The sequence below is a fragment of the Telmatherina bonti genome (genome assembly GCF_933228915.1).
Source record: "Telmatherina bonti genome assembly, chromosome: 8".
NCBI classification, from domain to species: Eukaryota; Metazoa; Chordata; class Actinopteri; order Atheriniformes; family Telmatherinidae; genus Telmatherina; species Telmatherina bonti.
The window spans coordinates 32,499,038-32,522,101 of record NC_136626.1 but is presented as its reverse complement, the minus strand read 5'-3'; the positions used below and the strand labels follow the sequence as shown (position 1 = coordinate 32,522,101).

Below are 23,064 nucleotides of genomic sequence, written 5' to 3'. Positions count from 1 at the left end.
CAGTAGATTAGATTACTGTAACGCCCTGCTCTCTGGTCTTCCTAAAAAGTCTCTTTCCAGCCTACAATTACTACAGAATTCAGCGGCACGAGTTCTGACGAGGACCAGAGGGCGGGAACACGTTACACCAGTTTTAAAATCACTGCATTGGCTTCCTGTGCGCTTCAGGATTGATTTTAAGATTCTTTTACTTGTTTATAAATGCCTTAATGGCCTTGGGCCTTCTTATTTATCCGACCTTCTTTTTAATTATGAGCCTTCGCGGACCCTGAGGTCCTCTGGTACTGGCCTTTTAGTGGTTCCTAAAGTCAGAACTAAGACATACGGTGAGACCTCTTTCCATTGTTATGGTCCTCGACTGTGGAACAGCCTGCCAGAGAGCCTCAGGGCCGCGGAGACTGTTGATGTTTTTAAGAAGAGGCTCAAGACACACCTTTTTAGCTTAGCATTTAACTGAATTTTATTTTACTTTATTTACTTATCTTAATTTACTTCATTAATTTATTTATTTTTAAAATGTTTTATTAGATTTCTTATTTTTAATACATTATTGTGAAGTCCTATGTATATATGCATATTTTCTTTTATTGTTGCTCTTATTTCTTACTGCTTCTTAAGGTTATTCATCTTCTGGTTTTAACTCCAGTGTTTTCCTTATGGGGATCCTGCACGCTGGGGGCCCTGCCTGTTTGGTCTGGGGGCTGTTGTCATGATGACCGCTGCTGTTTGGGTGGAGCAGGGTCCACCACTGCAGCTTCACGGCTGCGGGGTGGCCCCTTTGCTGCCTGGGAGTTGTGCGGTTGCTGTGGCGGCGGCCCCTATGAGCATGCGGGGGACTGGCTCCTGGTGTGGATGGATCCCGAGGTATTGTTTCCTCAAATCAGCACCAAGTCAGAATTTTTATCACTTACTTAATGTTTTTAGTTGTTTTATTAACCAGAATTCAGTTAAAGAGACAGTATTCAGGGAATGATGTTTTTCAGGGAATGTGGGTGGGTTCTTTGCTCTATGTCCTTGTGTGTGTGTGTGAGTGTGTGGAAAGAGCTTGTGTCTATTATTTTTAAATGCCTTTTTATCCACTGTTTTTTTTTTTTATCCTTATGACTTGATTTTATCCTGTAAAGCACTTTGTGTTGCCTGAGGCATGAAAAGTGCTCAAGAAATAAAGTTTGATTTGATTTGATTTAAAGGTTTGGCGCGTCTGACCAAAGTGCAGCATGAACGTGATCTCGGTCTCCATGGATACACCCCCCCACAACTGAGCCAAGTCCTCAATCGGATCAAGTCTAGGGGACTATTCTAATGTGAATGCACCCTAAAATAAACCCACAGCAGCGAAGACAGGTAAAGTATTAAAAGCTGCAACAATAGCTCCTTTTACACGTAAATCATGTGTGTAAAAGTAAACGGCAACTGCACAGATTTAAAGTTGGGAGTAAAAATTCTCAGTTTTGATGCAGTGAGATGCTGATGAGTTAAGATTTCTATAATAATGTTGTTGGAAAGCAAAAAGAGGAACTTGGGAAAAGTCCAAATGCATCCTTTAGCATAGGAGATGACTGAATGAGATATCCAACTGGGATTTCTGGATTAAAAGTGAGCACATCAAGGGTGTTTGGCCGAGCAAAGGATGAAAAAACACCTGGATGTAGCTGCTGCCAACCAGAGTTCCCATCCCAACACACTCGATGCAAATCAATGGACGTCCTCATCAAGTTCTTTGCATCATGTTACGGTTACATGATGTTTTTTAATTATTTAATTCAAATTTAATTATACCGAATTAAAGTTTTCTCCTTGGAGTTTACGTGGAAATAGTCATTCCGAATTGAAGTTTACATGTAAAATATGTTTATTTATCTTTACTTGTGCTTTAGATTGGGGGTTGGGAAGGGTTCTGAATGGATGGGGGGCGGACATGACATACTTACACATACCAGAAAAAAAAAAAAAAAAAATGGTCCTTTACTTTTTGGTTATACCATGGAGAACCACATATTAAGAACCGTTTCCTTTCAATTTTGGTTTAAATTTTGAAGTACAAGTTTGACACAACCATACTATGTCACTTTTTTTAGCAGCTGAGAAGGAGAAAGAAATTAAAGTACCAGAAACAGGAGGAACAAATGGCGACGGGAGAGGGTAACGAGCATGCGCAGAAAGACCAGAATTAACTTAAAGTGGAATTAAAGTTTACACGAAAAAGAAAGTAATCAATTCGGATTTAAAATGGGAATAAATCAGCCACTTACTTCGGAATTAAATTGAATTCTGAATTGTCATTTTAATCCAGAATTAGGGGTTGACATGGTTATTTTTCAATCTCTTAAAAGCAGATTTAACTTTTATTCTGAATTAAGGAGAAATTAAGCACATGTTTCAATGGGAGACCAATGCTGCTTCTGTTCATTTTATTTCATGCTGGCTGCAATCATGAGCGTGTTATGGCACAGTTGTGACGACATACCATATTTTCACGACCATAAGGCGCACATAAAAGTCTTAGATTTTCTTCAAAATGTGCGGCGCGCCCAATAGTGCAGTGCGCTCTTTGTGTGCATGTTGTTGTTGTTGTAATCGGACGTATAGAGAACACCATGAGAACATTAAAGGGTGAAGTGTGGGCGTTGATCGCATATAAAAGAACAGGTATGTGCGTCATGCAGAACACCTTTTTCTAACAACCCTGAAAATGGCAAAAAGAAACGCTTATGAAGCACAGTTTAAACTGAAGGCCATCGACTACGCCAAGCAACATGGAAATCGAGCAGCCGAGAGAGAATTTAAGATTAATGAATCGATGGTTTGCAAGTGGAGGAAGATGGAAAACGAGCTCCGACAGGTAAAGAAGACGCAGCTGAGTTTCCGTGGACATAAGGCAAGGTGGCCCGAGTTGGAGGAAAGACGCTTGGGCTAACATGTCTGCTGGCACTGTTGTCCGCGCTTTCGCAAAAGCCGGCATCATTTCAGAGGAGCCGCACGGCACGGAAAGTGACTCTGACAGTGAAGAAAGTGAACCTCGCATGTTTGCTGGAGTTTTAGCGCAGCTGTTCAATTCAGAAACAGAGGATGAGGACTTTGATGGGTTTGACTGATGACGATTACCGGTAAAAAATATGTGAGTACCAAACTCAGTTTTGGTCCCGGTCTATTTTTAAATACGCACACTTGTGTGTTTGTTTTATCCGTGTGTTTTACCATGCCCGCGCCTATTGATGATTGATTGATGATTAAAAAATGTTAGTACTTTGTAATCAATACTTAAATAGAAAACATAATAGAAGAGAAAATGACAAGCATGTTCAGCTGTGGAGGAGGGAGATGCTGCACGCCTTGCTCAGGTCTCGCAGAGTTCCAGCAACAATATATTTAGTTGTCAAAGACATTTGCTAATTCTAGAATAATCTGTGTCATCCTGGGTTGTCCCAGAGGATATTTCTATCTGCAGCCCAACCATCCCCCCTCTGCCTGGTGACGAGCTGCTGCATGGGAAAGGCATGTGAAACTGGAATCCGGGACGCCGGGCCTCGTCTGGATGAGCCATCCCCATGAGATCCTTCACATTGGTCAGACAGCAAGAAGACTAAAATTTACAAATAATTATTCATTTTTCTTTTTAGATTTTATCACAAGACTGAAGATTCTGGAAGTGAGTTCCCGTTCCTCTGTTCAGCCAAATATGACTTAAAGAATCGCCAGCCAGATGGTTGCAAGTAGCAAAGGCAGTCTGAATGCTACCATGTTTCATCAAACTTGCAGCTTGTTACTCCTCCAAATATCTGAACTTAGACGGGTTGGCCCAGAACGCAGCCAGTCTCAGTTTTGAGTCTGGGTTTTAATTGTGTAAATACAGTAAATGTGATTAAAACAACTTGTTAAAGAGCACAATCATGATGAAAAACTCATCAATTCTGTAAAGCGGCTGCTTCAGCCTGCATAATGCACCAGAAAAACAAAATGTGATGAAAGTGATGCAGTGTTGCAGACAAAGCATGAATCAATTGCAGCTAAATAGCCACCTGCTTAAATCCTCACACTAACAAGCGTTGTACACTTAAAAAACATCCATTTTGAGTTAAAAAAAGAAATGTGAAAACAACTTTAGGGGATCGTAATTTACGTCCCACCTCTCTACAGGGCCGATGCGGCATCTCGGGGCAAGCCCTACAGCAGCTGACAGCCAGACGGACAGACACCCATAATGTGATGAATCTTATAGAAATAGGTCTCTATAAGTAGACTGAGAACCCTGTCTCTGCACACATTTAGACAGCGTCTGGACACATGGAAGGGAGTGGAGCAGAGTTATCTGTGACTAAAGAAAAACTGTCTGGTGGTCTGAGCTGGAAGCTCAGTCGCAATAAAGATGGTGTTGTTTCAGTGCACATACAGAAATAGTAAACTAGCTGTTTATATAAATATTGATCCTACAGCAAATGAAAGTGTGAAAGGAATCACCGCTGAGTAAAGTAATGGCAGTGTTTATGACAGTTTTTTTCCCCCTATTTGGCTTATTATATTAAACTTTTCACAAATTAAAGGAACAGTTTGACAATATGCAGCAACGTTAAAGCAACGCATTGACCTTAAAACTGCATTCAGGACTTGTTCAATGACACAGTGACATCTAACGTGCATTTCTGGAGTCGCTGCAGAGCAGCAGCATCCTAAGTCTGAGAAACAGCACCATATAACTTTTACATCCGGGATGCTGCATGACGTTGCGGCAGAGTTCCGCTTCACGCTGGAAAACACACTGGGTGTTTCGAACACATTCATTGTAAAGTTAGACTACTGCCGCTTCAGGACGGACATTAGGACGTCTGTGGGACAGTTGGAGGATCTGCTGTAGCAGCTGGCTGCTTGCTTTAAGAAGCAGAGTCTGGATGAAATAGCAGTGAAAGTGACGTCTACATAGCTTGGTGATCTATCAGTCAACACGCCTTCTCTGATTGGTTGATTACATGTCTGTCAGATGCAAAATTTAAGAAAAATGTACCTCAGTTAAAAAAAAATTAAACTCACAAAATCGCTGTACAGAATTTCGTCACTGATGTGAACCTTGACATTGATCTGACGTGACTCCATAGAAAATATTACCATGCAAGTTATTTAGGTTAAATATTCAGAGTAGGTGTGGAAAGGCCTTCAGACGTCGTGTTTACCTGGTGTTTGGTGGAATTCCTACACCTGACATGGGATTAAAAGCTGATGATCATTAAATGTTCATGCAGCCATGACGAAGACCTGCAAGTCTAAAACTGTTGGCTGCAACTACACCATCATGCTGAAAAGTAGGGCTGAGACCAGATGCTTTCGTCCCAATTCGGTTCAGATTTTTTGGGTGTCGCTTCGATTTAAATTGGTATTCTCACAATTCTTCAAAATTGCTGATTTTTATAAATTAAAAACAAAAAAAAAAACAAAACTTTTTTTTTTTTTTTGCTCGTCATTATACTTGATTTCAATGATGAAAAAACAACACAGTAGCCTGACCATCATTCTGCTGCTATGATGCCCAAGAACACACATAAAAAGATCAATAAAATTAATAAAAATTACAAAAATTTTAAAATGGATTATTTTTATTTATATGAAAAAAAAATTTCCATCCCTGAAAATGTCAACACTTGATCTGATATTTATATTCTGAAATCAAATATATCATCTTTAGTGTAGATTATCAGGGAAAAAGACCTCTGGATGTAATAGATTCAATAATGTATTATTGAATATTGAACTGAAATGATTGAATATTGTAGTATTGAATAAATCTTGATGAAGCAAAAACAGCAGTAATAATCTGAAAGAAAGAGAAAATACGTAAAAAGAAAATTTATTCCAAAAACAATTAAATAAAGGTGGATCTGATGTCTGTTCCAGTCTGAAACCTATTAAACCAGTAAACAGTCCTAAATGTTGTGACTGAATGCCTTACAGAACCAAACTGTGGTAATCAGAGAACAAACTGGTGGAGGAAAGTGACGTTCTCATCTGTACACAGGAGTTTAATCCAGACCAGCATTACTTAAAATCCTGCAGCCACTAACCCTTTCCACATGAATCTCTCAGCTGTACCACCTCACCTGTTCCTCTCATCACCCCATTCACCTGGCTGACATGCTGTAAACGGAGCCATATCCAGACCAGTCAACCAGAAGCTCATCACCTGGAAAGGTTTCTGCAGAAGTCCACCGTCCTCTGTGATGGTTTCAGGCCTTGTCCACACGCAGCAGTATATCTCACAAAACGAAGATATTTTTCTCAAATTTGCCAAAAAACTCACCAGGAATTCTGAATAAGACGAAGATGTAAAAGACGACGGCCACTGCTGAATGCCTGTAAACAAAGCACTGGTTCTCCTGACATGGCTGATCAATTCCATGTCGGGGCACATTCTTTGTCTTTGCTGTGTAAAGTTTTCAAACCCCCCCCAAACCAATACATTATAAGCAATTAATATCTAAGTGCTGTGGTATGAACGATTGATCATTGACAGGAGAAAATACAGCTGTAAAATTCAAAGCAACGCTACAACACTGTTGACAAATACACAATATAAACTTGTTTAGCATTATATCAAGTCCGAACTATTAATGCTGATAAACAACCTAAAAAAATCCTTGAGTTTGTCCTTTTACTACTGGCTTTGTAGTACAGACTTTCAATAAAATGGGTGGAAAGTTCAGAGTGGAGCCAGTTTAGTCAACTTCATTTTTCTTTCTTTTCAAAAGAGAATTGTGCAGATGTGTGGAAGTGAAAAAAGCCAAACAAACAATGGTGGCCCTGAGCTGGAGGTTAGCCTGCCGAGTCTGGCATGTCCTGTTTAGGTAGCTTTCTACACAATATACACATCGTGGAAACACACAGAACCTACGGCTCCGGTTCCTGACTGCAGCTGTTGATAAAAAGGGCATCAAGGCACCCTGAAACACTGCTGAAAATTTAAGCTAACCGTGTCGAGCTTTATAGGTATTAATTATGTGAGATAGTAGGATGATGGGATGGGAAGCTGGGCATGGAAGGCGGGATAAGGTCTGCAACCCTAACAGCTGTGTGCAGGGGGGAGGAAGCGGTCTGAACATCCAGAACAAGGAGCAGGGTGAAAGCTGAGGACAAATACATTGTCCGCTCATGAAAAAGAACACAGAAAACACACAGAGCTAAACGACACCCGATCAAGCGATGGCATGTTTGTAACCTCCCCCCACCGAAAGACAAAAAAAAGGGCCATCATAATGAAAACACTGGGGGAAGCAAAATAACAGCAGGGTTCAGAGCATGTGAATAACCTTTCGGTGCTGGAAACACTGCTCACCCTTTCCAGAATAATTGAATTTGGTGTGCTTTGTGACCAAGTATAAAGGCCTCCCTTTGCTGAGCGGCAGGCCGGCCATGACTGTTGCATAACAGAGCTAATAAAGGAGGCCTACAGGGCCCGGGACGAGAGGAGGCAGACACGTGGGAACTGCCTCTGTTCTGCTGCTTTGTCTGGGGCTGCAAGCGAGCAGAGCCCCTGGGCATTAGTGTAGGCATGCCGAACATAACGCTCATTCCACAGTAACAAAAAAAACCCACAGAAGTGCTTAGCTTATCTGCAGGAGATGGCGGCGAGCTGCTCAGGGTATCCTATCACCTTTAGAGACAGGAGCATCATCATACCAAATTATATTCTCATACCGCAGGGATCAGTTCACAGATCAAAACAAGCCCATCTCTTGCGTCTCTCCTGTTCAGAGCGTGAAAAAAACGTGAACTCTGGTCGATACGCAGCTCTGTTAGAGCACATCATGATCATCATTGACAATTATGTTTTAGCTCAATGGCTCCTGTGTTTTAGCGATTAAGCAATAATCCATCGCTGACTCTCTGCGGGTCAGCAGACTCGAGGCTCGCGAACATCGGAGAAAACTCGCTGCGAGCTCCACGACACACCAGATCACAGGACGGCAGCACCTGCACCGATACCCAGAACCGATATGCTTTTACTCTGCGAGCATCAGCAGATGCGGGAGCTCCTAAAGCTACGTTTAGTTTCAGAAAGGGTTCAACTGCTGCTGAATAAGGCATTAACAACCCCTAAAACTTTACATGTCACAAGATGTTGTAAATTTCCAACACAAACAATAAAAAGTTAAAGTTATAATGTCTGATTATTTACGAGTTCTTTTGGATTCAAGTAACACTTTCCAAATACAGGTAATAATAATTGATTGGTCACTATCATAAGAGGATTATATAGTAGTTGCTGGGAAGAAATAAATCAGCGAAATATAAACAGTCAAATAATTATTGACCCACTAAAATGTTATATGAAACAGCTGTTACTGAGGAGTTAAAGCAGGGGTGTCAAACATAAGGCCTGCGGGCCAAAACCAGCCCAGCAGATGGTCCAATCTGATTTGCAGGATGAATTTTGTCATGTGAAAATCTCATAAAACGCTTTTTTTTTTTTTTTTTTTTTAAAAATATTAAACCTTTACAAAGCAATAGATAACTCGTTATATCCTCGATTTATTTCTTATTTAATATATTTCACTTTAAACTCGAAGGTAAGTCAGTTTAGCTGATCAGAATTAGCACACAGACACGGAAATGTACATGTACGTTTGTTCAAAATAACTTATAGATCGTCAAAAGTTACTTAATCATAAGTGAAGTATTGTATTTGCCAGTTCCAGGTAGCTGTAAATAAATATTTTGTGATTTTGTAGATGCATTGTGATCTTTATGGTGTTGTAATGCATATGAAAATGGTAAACTGAGGTAAAATATTGTTGACATTGGACTTTTTTCCCAAGAAATTTCAGGTTGTTCATGCTTTCTAAGGCCTAAAACAGATTTGCTGGCATTAATGCGTTAATTATGATGGCTGCCTTGCAAATATGATGTCTTTTTGAAGCGTTGTTTGTGCCCGTGCTCTGAAATTAACATTACGTGTTCATGAGCCACCATACATGAGTAGGGGTTGTTTTCACCAGACATGCAAACACCTGCATCATTTACCTGCATCTTCATGATGCATCACTGCCACTGCACAGTAACCAATAAGCTCGTCACAATGCTTGGAGAGAAATTTTTGGAGTTGGTGTGGCAATGTGCAAAACTAAGTGGAAACAAGTCACAGACCATTATGTTTCAATTTTCAATTCAATTCAACTTTATCTATATAGCGTCAAATCATGGCAATGCCATCTCAAAACGTTTTAAAGACAGAGAAGAAAACATAATGAAAGCCAATTCATAATAGCCTATATAAGGAAACCAACATATTGAATTGGAGGTCCAACTCAATCTCCCATCCTGAGCAAGCACACTGGCGACAGTGGGAAGGAAAAAACTCCCTTTTAACAGGAAGGAAACCTCCGGCAGAACTCGGCTCAAGGACAGGCAGCCATCTGCCTCTGCTGCGTGGGGGGAAGAGGACAGAACAACATACTTGATTCAAATGAAAAGGTTCTCCAAAAACTTGTTGTCATCTTCTGCACCTGCCTGTTAATGGGCCATTGGTTTGGGTCAGGTATGTTCCGGTGGGGAAACACTAAAACCTGCTGGATGGTAGCTCAGGAGGACCAGAGCTGGAGACCCCTAATATAGACACACAGTGCAGAGGGATTGTTCTGTCCACCAGCCATCAGCTGGCTCAAAAATATTCTAAACTGCAGGTCTACTGAGATTAATGTTCCACAAAATTGTGCAGTAACTATTTCACATTGCATATTCCACGTATGACACCCTTACATACATATCATATTGGCTTCATAACAATTTCCTATGAGAAATGTCTTGAACAACAAACTAATATTTAATGCTTTATCGCCATGTTTCTTGTTATATTTACACCAAATAAATTTGGCAAATCTTTTTAGTGGGGTGGGAAATCAAATCAAAGAAAATTTAATATCGCGATTTTTAGCTTCACCATTTTAACATTGATTTCTTTTGATTAAAAAATTTGATTTTTTTTTTTTTTTTTTACATACATACACATATATATATATATATATATATACACATATATATATATATATATATACACACACACATATATATATATATATATATATGTGTGTGTGTGTGTGTGTGTGTGTGTGTGTGTGTGTAAAAAAAAAAAACATTTTTGTCGTTTTTTATTGTTTTTTACTGATTTTTTTTTTAACTTGTCTTCTTGGGCATTTTAGCAGCAGAATGATGGTCTGCTTTTTCCTAGTTAAAATTAAGAAAGATGACGAGCAAAAAAAAAAAAAAAAAAAAAAAAAAAAAAAAGTTTTGTATTTTTTTGTTTTGTTTTTAGTCTCTACAAAAATCAGCAATATCAAATAATCGTGAGAATTGTAATTTAAATCCAATCAGCACCCAAAAAATTTGAATCGGATCGAGACAAAAGTATCTTGTCACTACTATTTTAGTCTAGTTTTTGTCACACATGCAAATATGAGTGATGAAGTTCAAAATGATGCATACACAAACATAGCAAGTATTAGTAGCACTTTGGCATTTTTGATACCAAAAAAAATGTAAAAATGTGGAGTTTTCATTATTTACAGGTTATTAATTTAATTGGGGCAATTTTACCGGCACAGCCTTTTGTCAAAAAAGTTGACAAAGTCGACAAGGAAAATTCATCGTCGCAAAATTTCATTGTTGACACGTCGTTATAAGCGGTGTAATGGCTTTGCCAATAAAACGATGCACCAGGCAACTTAACATTTACTAACTATGGATTTTCAGACAGTATAAGATCTCTAAACACCAAGCTAATGATGAAACGCTCCACAGGAACGCAACGCTCCACAGGAAGTGCTGTGTGCAGTATTGTCACTTTGTGCAGCAACGAAGAACAACGACGAAGAAACTGACGGCGGCGCAACCTATTTCCAAAGTTTGGGGACAGTCATGCATGAGCATCTGAAACGAAAGCACCCCAGAGTCATGGTTTCCAGCATCCCGGATGGCAAAGTTAGCATTAGCGAGTAGCGATGTGATGTTACCTCTGCCAGAGAGTTTATGTTTTTACTGTCGTTTATATGTTTGTGTTCAAGATATCTATCCAGACCTTTTTGAGTTTTTCATGAAATTTTCAGGAGTTGTTGGAAATGTGAAAAGGAAGAAGTGATTTAATTTTGGTGGTGATCTGAATCACCGTTTGAATTAAGGAATTTTTTAAAGGATTCTCGCCCTTGTTTACCTATAAAACAGACTTTTTCAATTTTAATGCAATTCTATGAAAAGTAAGATGTTAAAATATTTTATTTATTTTCTTTTTGAGGCTAATTCTATACAGCTTGGATATGACACTATAGCTAAGTTTGAATGTTTCGAAATAAATTAGTAGTAATTTGTCAAGCTTAAATTTAATATTTAACTGGTTCAGGAGTCATTCTTTTAACTTACTAAAGGACATTATGTTGTGACTGACTGGGAATCAGGGGGATATTCATATGATGCAAATGAAGAGAGTGGAGTAAAACATACTGGAGCCTGTAAAAAGAGCTGCGTCAAAAGGAAGCACAGATGGTGGGCGGGACAGAAATAATTATGACTAATCGAAAAAATCATTTACAGATTAGTTGACTATTAAAGTAATCGTTAGTTGCAGCCCTACTTAACACACTAAATATTTGCTGGTTTCTACCATAAATGTGATTTTTTTTTTCTGTTTTATTCCAACATAATGAGAATAATGAAGCTTATAAAAAGACGGCAGAGAGAAAATTAAACTGCATAAGTTTAAAGAGATGTTTAAAACTAAGATATTAAGAGACAATGAGGAAGAAATGTCCAAGTAACCAGACTGTCTCCTAATATCTCAAATTAAATTTACATTTAAGTAACTCTGATGTTTTTATTTATGTTATCAGTTTTATAACTGTATAAAGTCACACATGTGTTTGTGTCTGCTTTTCTTTTGTCCTCGCTCTCTAATGATATTATGAGGGAGTAGGCTGTGACAAGTAAACTTCCTCCTCTTTTCAGACATCATCTGCAGATTTCTGTATGACTGATAGTAACTAAACTGATGCGTGTTGTTTTTTGTATTTTAAATAAATGTGACTTATTTTTTCTTAATGTATGATTCTAACTAAAATCTATCTATCTATCTATCTATCTGCCGATAATAGTTTAGGACTGCTGATAGCTGGTGACAGCTCACATCTCATTACCACTATCATCCAACTACATTTGGATAATTTTTCTGATTCATGCCACCTTTAAAAGGCATCTGATAACAACTGTAGCATTAAAATACCTTCGCACCAAGCCTGTAACTTACTATGAAGACATAAAACAAGAAGACAAGAATCTTTAAACTAGCTGTAATTGTCCTTGAAGCAGAATACCCGTAAAACCGGATCATTTCAATGGCGGGAGAATAAATTCTTATCATTGCTGCTTCATCCAAATGAAGATTAAGCAGCTTCAAAATTAATGTTTATGTGTAGCCAATGGAAAGAAATGTGCTTTTCAAGAGTGGAAGCAGCAGCTAAAACAAAGTGACACCTCTTTGTCGCTGCCACATGTTAGCAGAAAGTCCATCTTAGTGCTGTGCAGTGATATGATTTATTGGAAAGCCTGTATCAGGTGATGACAGCGGGCATTCTTCTGGGAAGATAAGTACTAAATCACTGAGACAGCACTAGAACAAATGCAGAAAACATTTGTTTAGTCGTGCAAACATACAATCTCCTCCCACATACGCTGATGACTATAGGATCTTGTCAAATTGCTATCAGGTCCATATAACATTTCTTTATCAACTTGCAGGGAGAAGTGGGAGCTTCAAGGAAATAAGGTTTTTCTTACTATCTAGATTATACGCAGCTACTTCCCACTGCTCACTACTCCCTACTCACATGGAGATATTTGGCTTTTTGTGTGTTTGAATGAAGCTAAAATGCACTATTACCCTTACAGGTGGACTTAATTTGACCATTTGTAGACTTTTTAATTAGAGTTGTACAATATTGTCATTGCAACATCTGTGCAAATGTCACATCGCAGGTCCTGCAATACAGAAGGCAAATTAACTCAACATGCTCTCATCAATTTCAAAGGAGCCCAACAAACAAACCTTTGTGGTAAAGCACAACTCATATCTTCAGAATATAAAACAAAACCAGAGACTATAAAAAGATGGACGGAGCCTCCGGGACATCACTCATAGGTACCATGTAACCGTAGGTTTCTGAAGAGCTGAACTGAAGCTCATTGTGCGGTTCCTACCATCGCCATCTTGGCAGGGTTCCGTCTCTCCCGGAAAATATGAAAATGGACAAAGAGGTGGAGCTGAGAGGGGGGCTGTGAGCGTCATGGTGGATGATTGACATCGAGCGAACTCCGAGCTTTCTGTAGCTAAGAGCTAACCCGGAGATAGCAGGAGCTAACCAGCTAACAGAGGTAAGCGGGCTAAAGTCAAGTCACGTTGTTAACCGACTAAAAACCGCGGTTGTTCTACATTCTTCTTACTTAAAGCGGGAGATCGGGCCTATGAGCGAAAAAGAATTGTGAAAAAGACATTAAGAATATCTGATGAGAACCATACTTGTAAAAGTCACAAAGGAAAGAGAAGATCAGTCAACAACATGGCAGCTAAACCTTAAAGAGCTATTCCCGTCGTCTGCTGAAAGTTCCTGTATGTTTTAATATCGGAACACATAACGCAGGGTTGGAAAATATTGCAATGTCAAATTATTTCAATATAATGCAATCTTATTTTTAATGTGATTTTCAATGTTAATGAACTTTGTGCATAACATGTTTTCTAACAGGATGATTAACCACAAAAAACAAGTGTCTGACCCATAAATCAAACACTAAATGATAATGTTGCATATAAGCTTGCATTTAAACGATCCTCTTCATCATACTGTTAACATTTATCATCATCGGACCAAGACGACATCCAACATAAACTAGTGAGATATTCACATTTTAATTATGCGTTGTACCCACCACTGTCGTTTTATTTTACTGTTAGAAATTAATAACTTGCTGTGGCTCAGCAGTGATTTGTTTTCACTTTCTGAAGGATTTAAAATATAAAACTACCTGAAAACATTTCCTGTTTTCTGGGTCACATAATTATGGCAGCCAATCATTTCATGATGATGATGCCAGTATTAGTGATGATATTCTGTTTCAACATTTTACTAGATTATTGCAGGTTTTTGCTAATTATGTTACATCCTTTTTATTATAATACTATTAATTAATTAAATTCAATTAAAAAATTAAATAAATAATTATTAGAACATTATCTTATCCATGTTTAAAAGATTTAGTTTAATCTTATTCTGATTTAATTTGCTCATTAATCAGAATCATAAAGGCTTTATGTGCAGGCTCAGTAAAGACCATTTACAGCAGCTACACAAAAGATATAGACATAGGTTTCAAATATGTCTAAAAAGTATAACTAACTAACCAAATAAATGAACAAAGTTATAAGTTGGTGGGGTTGGGGGCTTTAACTGGGGGAGTTGGGGCACTGTCCAGCAGGCTGGCACTATATTTGACATATTTCATTGTCATTTTTAAGCATTTTTCCTAGTTTTATTCACATTTTCTTTGTAATGAAGACAACTCACAAGAATTGTATGACTCTCCTTGAAACAGGCAAAAGTTATTTGTATCAAAATAAAAAGGTACCATTAACTAAATGTATTGTTTTAACAGGAGAAATATTAGTACCCTGATTGCATGATGCTACTAAAATACCCAACATTCACAATATATCAGTGTAGCAAGATTTATTTTAAATCAAAGTCTGTAAATTTCACCCAGAAGCTGAAAACCTCCAACTCTCTGAATTTTTCTATGATCCTCTCAGGGACTCGTCCATCTCGCTCAGACTTGGGAGTGCTGTTTATGTGATTCCCTTCTTTACAGTTGCAATACATCAGAGTTAAAATACTCGCTATAATTCCCAGTAATCTCACAAAGTCTGCTTTGAATGCCATTTCTGCCCCCCCCCCCCCCCCCCACACACACACACACACAAAAGCACTTCCTTGCAGCTTTCCCAGTGGCCCAACTAGCATTCTTCACATACTTCCACAAAGCTTTCTGGGAGTTGTAGTTTTAGTTGTCTTCCAACTCTCCAGAACCACTAAGACACAAACTACAGATACTTTGGGAGGACGGTGACACCAACAAGTAGCTTTAAGGACTGTTGTTGACAAACTACTGGTCTCAAGGAGGTGTCTTTGTGTGAAAAGGAAAGGGGAGCTGGATAACAATAGCTCTCTGTTGAGGTTTGCTCGCCAGGAATGTTTCAGGTCACTGGAAGTCATAAATCTAAGAGCTTACTGATGAGTTGAAGTGATTGAGGTTTTAAAGAGACATCAAGTTTTAGTTCTCTACCATGAGGATGAGATATCTCTAGGGTTGACCAGACTGACAGGGTGAACACAGGCTGTTTTTTCCACGGGTGGCTGGTCTGGTGACACCAAACAGAAACATAACAAACCGGAAAGGCTGAGCTGCTGTCTAATTCCTTGTCATAACACTGTCAGACTTCACGTTTGCAGGGACTTTAAGGGGTGAAGTATGGGAGAGAGAAGCTGCTCTGTGGGTGATTATGGGCGTTACATCTCGTGTTTGCTCCTTAAAGACTTGGCCAGGCCAAAACTGCTGCCAAATCTCAGCTGATCCGTGGGGTCGTAGCTGATTTATCCACAGATACTATCACGTTAGCCAGAGAGGGGGGACGGAGAAGCGGCTCAACTTGGAGCGGCTCCCTGGCAGCTCCTTCTCGTTTGCTTAGAAAGTAAACTTGTTTAAATAAACTTTGTCTATGTGTGTGTGTGTGTGTGTGTGTGTGTGTGTGTGTGTGTTTGTGTGATCTATACACTCTCAGGCCTTTAGCTCACCTATCTCTGGGGTCAATCCACGAAGTTTGCCGGGTGTTGTGGTCGATGAAAAACACTCTTCCATCGTAATCCCGAGCTTCTTCCCAGCCGGAGGGCAGCGGCAGCTCCGAGCTTTCTCTCCGCTTACCGCTGCTGACCCACGGCATAGCGTCGACACGGTGAGAGGGCTCAAAGCCCCCTTACCCTGCTTTTTTTTTATTTTAATATTATTATCCCCCCCGAAAAAGAAAAAGAAGTCGCTCCTCACTGCATTGCGACCAACTCTTCTTACCTCGACGCGCAGGAGAAAAGAAACGAAAATAGAAACTTTTTCCAAGAGGTTTTCTGTTTATAAAGTCCCGCTGGAGGAACATCCACTTTCTTCAGAAACAAAACCCCCTTAGAAGAAAAAAAAAACAAACAAAAACAAAACAAAACAAAAAAAACCACTACAGCAGAGCTCTCACGGTCCTCGGCCCTCCATGTTCGCCTCCTCCACCATGTTTCATCCCTCCGTCTCCATATTCCGGAGCGGATTTCCATAAAAGGTCGCGCGTACGACGGAGCGCGCGCCGCGCACCAATGAGGGAAGTCCTGAAGTCGACGCTGTCATTAAAAGTTGATCAAAACTCGGTTTAGAAACGTCGTTTAACGTGTTAATTCAACTGTAAATACTGCAGCTGCAGCGGTGGGTAATGCCGCAGCAAACAACAAAGAAAAACTTAGTGAAAGTTCCTGTTCAGCTGTTGGACATACACGTGTTGCTTCTAATGACGCAGCCGAATATTTACTTAAATTATTAAGCTTTTTTTTTTTTTTTTTTTTAAAGAAAGGAAAAGTATGTGAAGTTGAAGATCTGCTGCTCTCCTACCTAAAGACAACTCCCCCTTAACACACGGTCAAACCCACAGTTTGTTTATTGTATGCGGGGGTTTATTAGCGGTAAAACAGCGACACCTCGTGTCTGTTAAAGGAATTACAGCATTTCCCACAGATGGGATTGACTCTCTCTCTCTCTCTCTCTCTCTCTCTCTTTCTCACTCTCCCTGCAGGTGCGGTCCTGGCTTGCGTTGCACCCTGGGCTTTGCCTTGGCCCCCACACAATCCACAACACAGCAGTCAACACTTACAATTAGGGTGACCGGAGCTGCTCTCACCAAATGTGGGACAAAGACTGAAACTGTTGGACAATGTGAGATTCCGCTCTGCCATGACAAAGTTAAAAAAAAAAAAAACAAACAAAAAAAACCAAAACTTTCTATTCTGCTCTTTGGTAATAAAATTACTAACCAAACATACCAAATCTGTTATTATAAAGCCTCCCTCTGAGTAGCGCATTTTTTTGTGACTCGGATTTTTGTACCATTTCACGTCATATTCCCTGCCATGTGACACGGAAAAATTACTTTGACAAACCCTCACAGTCTCAGGAATATATGCTTTCCCAGTCTTTGTTGTAACAACACTTTTTTTTCTTCTTTGCTGCGGTCGTCTCCTTGTCTTCCATGATCGATGGGTGTTTTTATTTATTTATTTTCGTCAGTAGGTGCACCGGTGCATCTTAGATGTGCATTAAGTCCCGCCTCTTAGTTTGATTTACATGAGTGTAACTCAAATCAGCAGGTGATGTGATGTGACAGCCATCAAATCTTTTGCCTCACACAATTAGTAAAAGCCCGTTTATTTTATTTATTTATTTATTTATTTTTAATCACAAAAGGGAAAACTGGTCGTAATTCCCTGTTGTGGGACGTGTGAAAAGTAATAGAAAAGCGTGACATCTGGCCATCCTGCTTAAATACCCTCCAAATTATGCAAATAATTTGTTACCACACAGGTCTGTATGTTATATGTGATTTAGGTGAATGCAGACCCGCACGTAGCATGGAAAATTCTCTTTTTCTCAGCACAGGAGTTCAAATGATTATTAATAGAGACTCATAAGTTGTTGAACATCTTAAGTCACGAATACAAGTTAACAGGGTGTAATTCACCGGGTGACATAATGTCTCAAATTCAATAGCTTTAATTTAGGTTGACAGAAAACTGTGTACGACTGTCCTTTTCCTGAATAGAAAAGTAGCATGGGGATTAAAGAATATTAACTTGTCATTCTCAGAGATGACATACCTGCAAGCTGATCCTCTGATGCAATCAGGATACAATACTGAACCCTTTAAAGTCCATCTGTTTGTTTGTAACTTGACTCAAGAACCGCACAACCCTTAATCAGTTAGGATAATGAATGAATGAACGACTCGAGAACCAAACGTCACCGTCTCATAACATCTTCAATTCAGCATCATTACAATGTCATGCAAATTTATTTCCCTAGATTGGGAAATTCTTGTTTAATTATTTTTCTGTTGTACAATAAAAAAAAAGCACAAATGTGACTAACAAGGACTGTAAATAAGCCTTGGAGGCGTCCACATGACTCCACAAGTCATGCTCAAGCATACGCATATTAGAGCATGTAATGCAAAGTATCAGGTCAGTGTCTTCAGAGGAGCTCCTTTTAACTCTCCTGTAATACAAACCATGTATATTTTATCATAGTACGACATTTGTTTTACTGCTTTGCAGTTGACTTTCAGATTTATTTGCTTTTGAAAGCGCTGATTTTAATCGGTTATTGCATTAAACAGCGGATGTCCTTACAGGTTTTTAATTAAATGCAAACAAAACAGAGATGTTCATTTGTAGCAGCTCTGCTAATCCAGATATTGACGAGCCTCTGAGCCCTTTATCTTCTTACTGTAAAGCAAATGTAAGAAACCTGATGGTGGTTGAATGTAACAGTCCAGTCTGTCTTCATCCATCTGAGACAGCTAGCTAAGGTAAAGTCATCCTTTCCAGCTAATATCCTTTAACATGTAATTCATCTGTTTATCACATGCAGGTTGGACTACTGCAACTCTCTGTACTTTGGTTTGGTTCAGTCCTCTGTCCATCTCTAATTGGTCCAAAGTGCCACAGTTCATCTGCAAACAGGTACCAAATGAAAAGAGCATGCAACCACAGTGTTGGCACCTCTACACTGCCTCCTGTTACTTATACCGCAGCAGCAGTTCTCAAACGTTTCTCAGTACTGAACCCCTTCTGGAGTCATTTTTCAACCAAGTACCTACTAAAGAATGCAAAGCTGTTTAGATTATAACAACAACATGCCTGGTTTACCAAAATATGTAACCAAGACGCCCTGTGATGGACTGGCGAGCTGTCCAGGGTGTACCCTGCCTTTCGTCCAAAGACAGCTGGGATAGGCTCCAGCTTCCCCGCGACCCTTAATGGGAATAAGCGGTTAGGATAATGAATGAATGAATGAATGAATGTAACCAAGACTTTCATATTTCAAACATTTAAAAAGCACATTGTGATGGAGATGTGTGGCTCCATCACCAGGTATCACTTTATAGTTCATGCAGACTTTGAATAATGGCAATAAGTAAGCACACTGATGAAATGTTTTATTGAAAATTGTTCACAGTCAAATGTTGATGGGTGTTTGTGGAGGGGGACTGGCCATCCTTCCTCTGTGAAGACCATTTTAATTAGCATTGGTATAATGAAAGCCTGATACATTTTTACTTTGTTCAAGTTTAAAGTGTAAAAATGTAGCTATTTAGCAGCTAATGTTAATGTTTACCCCTTGTCTTCTCGGCTGGGAAGAGGATCTAAAAGAGGGAAGAAGGACCAACTACCTGCTTAAGAGCAGGAGGAGCATACCATGTAAACGAGGAGGGGAGATGTATCGCAAAGACAAATGACATTTTTATGCGCAATATGAGGTTAGATAGTTATTGACTTATGTGTAGATAAATATAAATGTGTAAATGTAAATATTTATGCTGTGTTTTGTTTGATGGTTGTTAATATGTGTTAATATTTTGTGGTTTTGTTATTGTAGCCCCACCTCAATGGGCTGATCTCTTCCAGGTTTGGCAGCAGGAGGATATGAAAGCCTGTTGTTACTTTGTGGAATGTGATGATGGTCATTGTCTACATAGAAATAAAGCTTTGTAAATATTTTTGGACTATAAAGCTAGCTTACACCTCTGCATATTATTTGTTTTACCGACGGCCAACTGACACAAATGTTTCAGATATGTTTAATGTCAATAAGCATCCCTGTCCTACAGGGTCTCCAAGTACCCCGGGGGGTACGTGTATCCCCCTTCTAAGAAACAGTGACGAACAGGATCTCATTTAAAGTCATACTTTTTGTTTTTAAAGCTCCTTCGTACTCACCTGAACGGATATTTATTCATGCTCCAGCTGGAACCACGAGGTCCAGTTCATCAATGCATCCATCCCAGGGACTAACCTTCAATCTGGAGGCTTTTTCTGTGTCAGGTCTCAGACTCTGGAATAATCTGCCTCCAGACATCACAGCTAGACAATCACTGCATCATTGTAAATCTTCTAAAGACACTTTTTCATGGCTTTTAGCACAATTTCACCTAAAATTCTTCTTTTAACTGTCGTAGTCGTTGTTGTTTTTATTTGTTTCATTTCCACATTATATCGTTTAGATTATTATTTCATCACCATCATGCAGAGGACTGGGAAAGGTTACACCATCTGAAAAAGGACAAAGTTTTAGGAAATAAATGACAGATTATTACATTTCATGTGTTCATCTCATGTAAAAAGAACCACAAAATCATATAATCAGTGATATTTTTCAATCAACATATAGGAATTTAGGTATTTTCTTACTTATTTTCTTTCTTCTCTTGTTTGACAGGAACTCTGAGGTCTTTCTTTGTGTGTAATAAGTAGTATTTTTGGATTTTATGCACCTAAAAGAGGTTAAAATTAAGCATTTTTGGAATAAAATGTCTCCTATCTTCACCTGTCTTTGCAGAGGATTTAATTTGAAGCCAGAACTCACATCAAGAGTCTTTATTTTCCCCTAAAAGTCTTTCGTATTGTCATGTTTTATGTGAGTCTTTGTCCTGACAGCAGAGCAGTCAGCTGAGTGCTCTCCTCTCCAGAGGAGGAGGAGGAGTTTGGCAGGCCGGGGATTTTATCTGGGCATTTTTGTTTGTGTGTTTGTTTGTGTTTTGTACAACTTTCAGTGTGTTTAAGAATGGGAAACATTTTTTCCCATCACAGCTTTGATCTATAGCCTCCTACGATCATTTCCCACAGGCTGCGCAGTGTTCATATGAGAGCACACAATAAGCTGCAGTGTTGTTTCACATTCAGTCACATGCAGCAGAAAAGTCTGACTGTAAGATCAGTCATCCCAAACATTAAATATAGTTTTTATCATCAGATAATTTCACTGCTTTTGGACCTGATTTTACTCTCCTTGCATAATGTGGATTGGATCTATTGGAGTGCTTTATAATGCATTAAATTTCTGTGTTTTATGTCTGAAACCTGTTGCTTTATGAGTTTACAGGAGAGATTATTTGCTTGTTTACACACATCTTAAAAAGAATATGCAGGATACACACACACACACACACACACACACACACACGCACACACACACACACACACACACACACACATTTTCCCCAACATGAAATGGACACATAATCTGTCTACATTTAATAACACCCCTGCAATTTTGGACATGCATCCAAAATGGTCTTGTGAAATCCCAGTCATCTCTGCCTCTGCCCCCACTGCCCATTGGCACAACAGCGGGAGCAGGAGGATCACAAAGGGGAGGGCCGAACGGGCCCCTCTCCTTCCCGCACCAGAAGATGTGTGCTCCTCTGAGAGGGAACTATTTGTGAAAGAGCTCCGAGTCCCGAGCCAGAGCGGTCAGCTCTAATTATCAGGTGCTTTGAGCAGCCTCCGTCCCGACTGCACATCAAGAGGCCTCTCCATCTGAAGCACAGCCAGGGAAGAAGAACTCCTGAGGACTCCGTCAAGCGTGGAGGCCAGAGAGGCAGAAAGAAACATGGACACATGCACCTGTGCGTTGGAGCTGCTGGGGATGCTGGTCTATGTTGGTGCTTGGCTGTGCGCTTTAGCCACTACCATCCTACCACAGTGGCTGACCATGTCCACCGCACTGCTGCCCATAGAGAGCTACGAACTGGGGCTGTGGGAGACCTGTGTGGTCCAGGATGTTGGCGGCATGGAGTGTAGAGCTTATGACAGCTTGATGTCCCTTCCCTGGAACATCAAACTGGCCCGTATCCTCATGTGTACAGCCTTGGCTGTGGGAGTACTGGGAGTGCTGGTGTGTATACCTGGCCTTCACCTGATCCACAGCTGTACAGAACATGGAGGCGATCGAACCAAGAGGACTTTAACCATCATAGGAGGGGTGCTAGGGATGATTTCTGGAGTTGTGTGTCTGGTTCCCGTGTCCTTCATGGCTCACATAGCAGTGACACAGTTCTTTGATGAGCACTTACCTGAAGTGTTGCCTCGGTGGGAGTTTGGAGACGCTTTGTTCTGCGGCTGGGCAGCTGGATTCCTCCTCATCGTGGCCGGGCTGCTCATGGTCGCCTCCTGCTTGTGCTCACAGGAGGAGCCTCAGCCTGTGATGCAGCGAAGACGCCAGGTGATGAGCCCAGACGGCAACCTCAGGAAACGTACGGAGTATGTTTGATGGAGGAAGTACGCGCATGGAGACTGACAGAACAACCCAATCGCCTGTAGGATCGCACTTCAAACTGCTTTTTGCCACAAATATGTAAACAGCAGTTTGCATTTTCACATATAAATATATATAAAAATGCAAGACAATGTACTATATGAAAGTGTTTTAATCATCTTGTTCAAGTATTTTCAACAATCAAACATTAGAATTCAAAATGACTTGCTGTGATCAGTAAAAATACATATTTTTTTTTATGTATTTCAGTTTTTATAAAAGTGAATACTTTATAGTATCCATCTGAGGATCCTTTCAGGAACTTTCACTTATCAATACCTAAAAAAAGAAAGAATGATGTACTTTACTCACCTTCTGAAATGCTGTAATGTGTAATTTATTCATGATGCTTAAGCGCAGAGAGTAGTTTGTAAAGCACACGTTGTTCCATGTCCTGTTAAGTTTGCTTTGAACTGTATTGTGCAGCATTTTTCAGCTGATTAATTGTAAATGTTCCTTTTTTTTTCATTAAAACAGCATCTTTCCTGTGCTGGTAAAATATTCTCCTGCTGGGTTTTCACTGCTTAAACAGTGAATCAGTATAAAACAGTAGGCAAGTTATAGCCTGAGGTGCAAACATGGCTG

General features: G+C 39.7%; 2 protein-coding genes across 2 annotated transcripts in view; one reads left to right on the top strand and one right to left on the bottom strand.

Moving 5' to 3' along the window:
- The window catches only part of wwc3 (WWC family member 3), a 58,950-nt gene extending 42,624 nt beyond the window's left edge, over window positions 1–16,326 (bottom strand). The window contains exon 1 of the mRNA XM_079244504.1: window positions 15,873–16,326. Within this exon, the coding sequence (XP_079100630.1) occupies window positions 15,873–16,018 (146 nt within the window). The 5' untranslated portion in view covers window positions 16,019–16,326. The remainder of the gene's footprint in view (window positions 1–15,872) is intronic.
- A 5,427-nt stretch (window positions 16,327–21,753) lies between these two features.
- LOC306759658 (putative claudin-24) lies at window positions 21,754–22,434 on the top strand (the record flags this gene model as incomplete). The annotated part of the gene is made up of 1 exon (XM_079245358.1): window positions 21,754–22,434. Exon 1 carries the CDS (start codon window positions 21,775–21,777, stop codon window positions 22,432–22,434), a length of 660 nt encoding a protein of 219 aa, XP_079101484.1. The 5' UTR covers window positions 21,754–21,774.
- Between the last annotated feature and the right edge of the window lie 630 nt (window positions 22,435–23,064).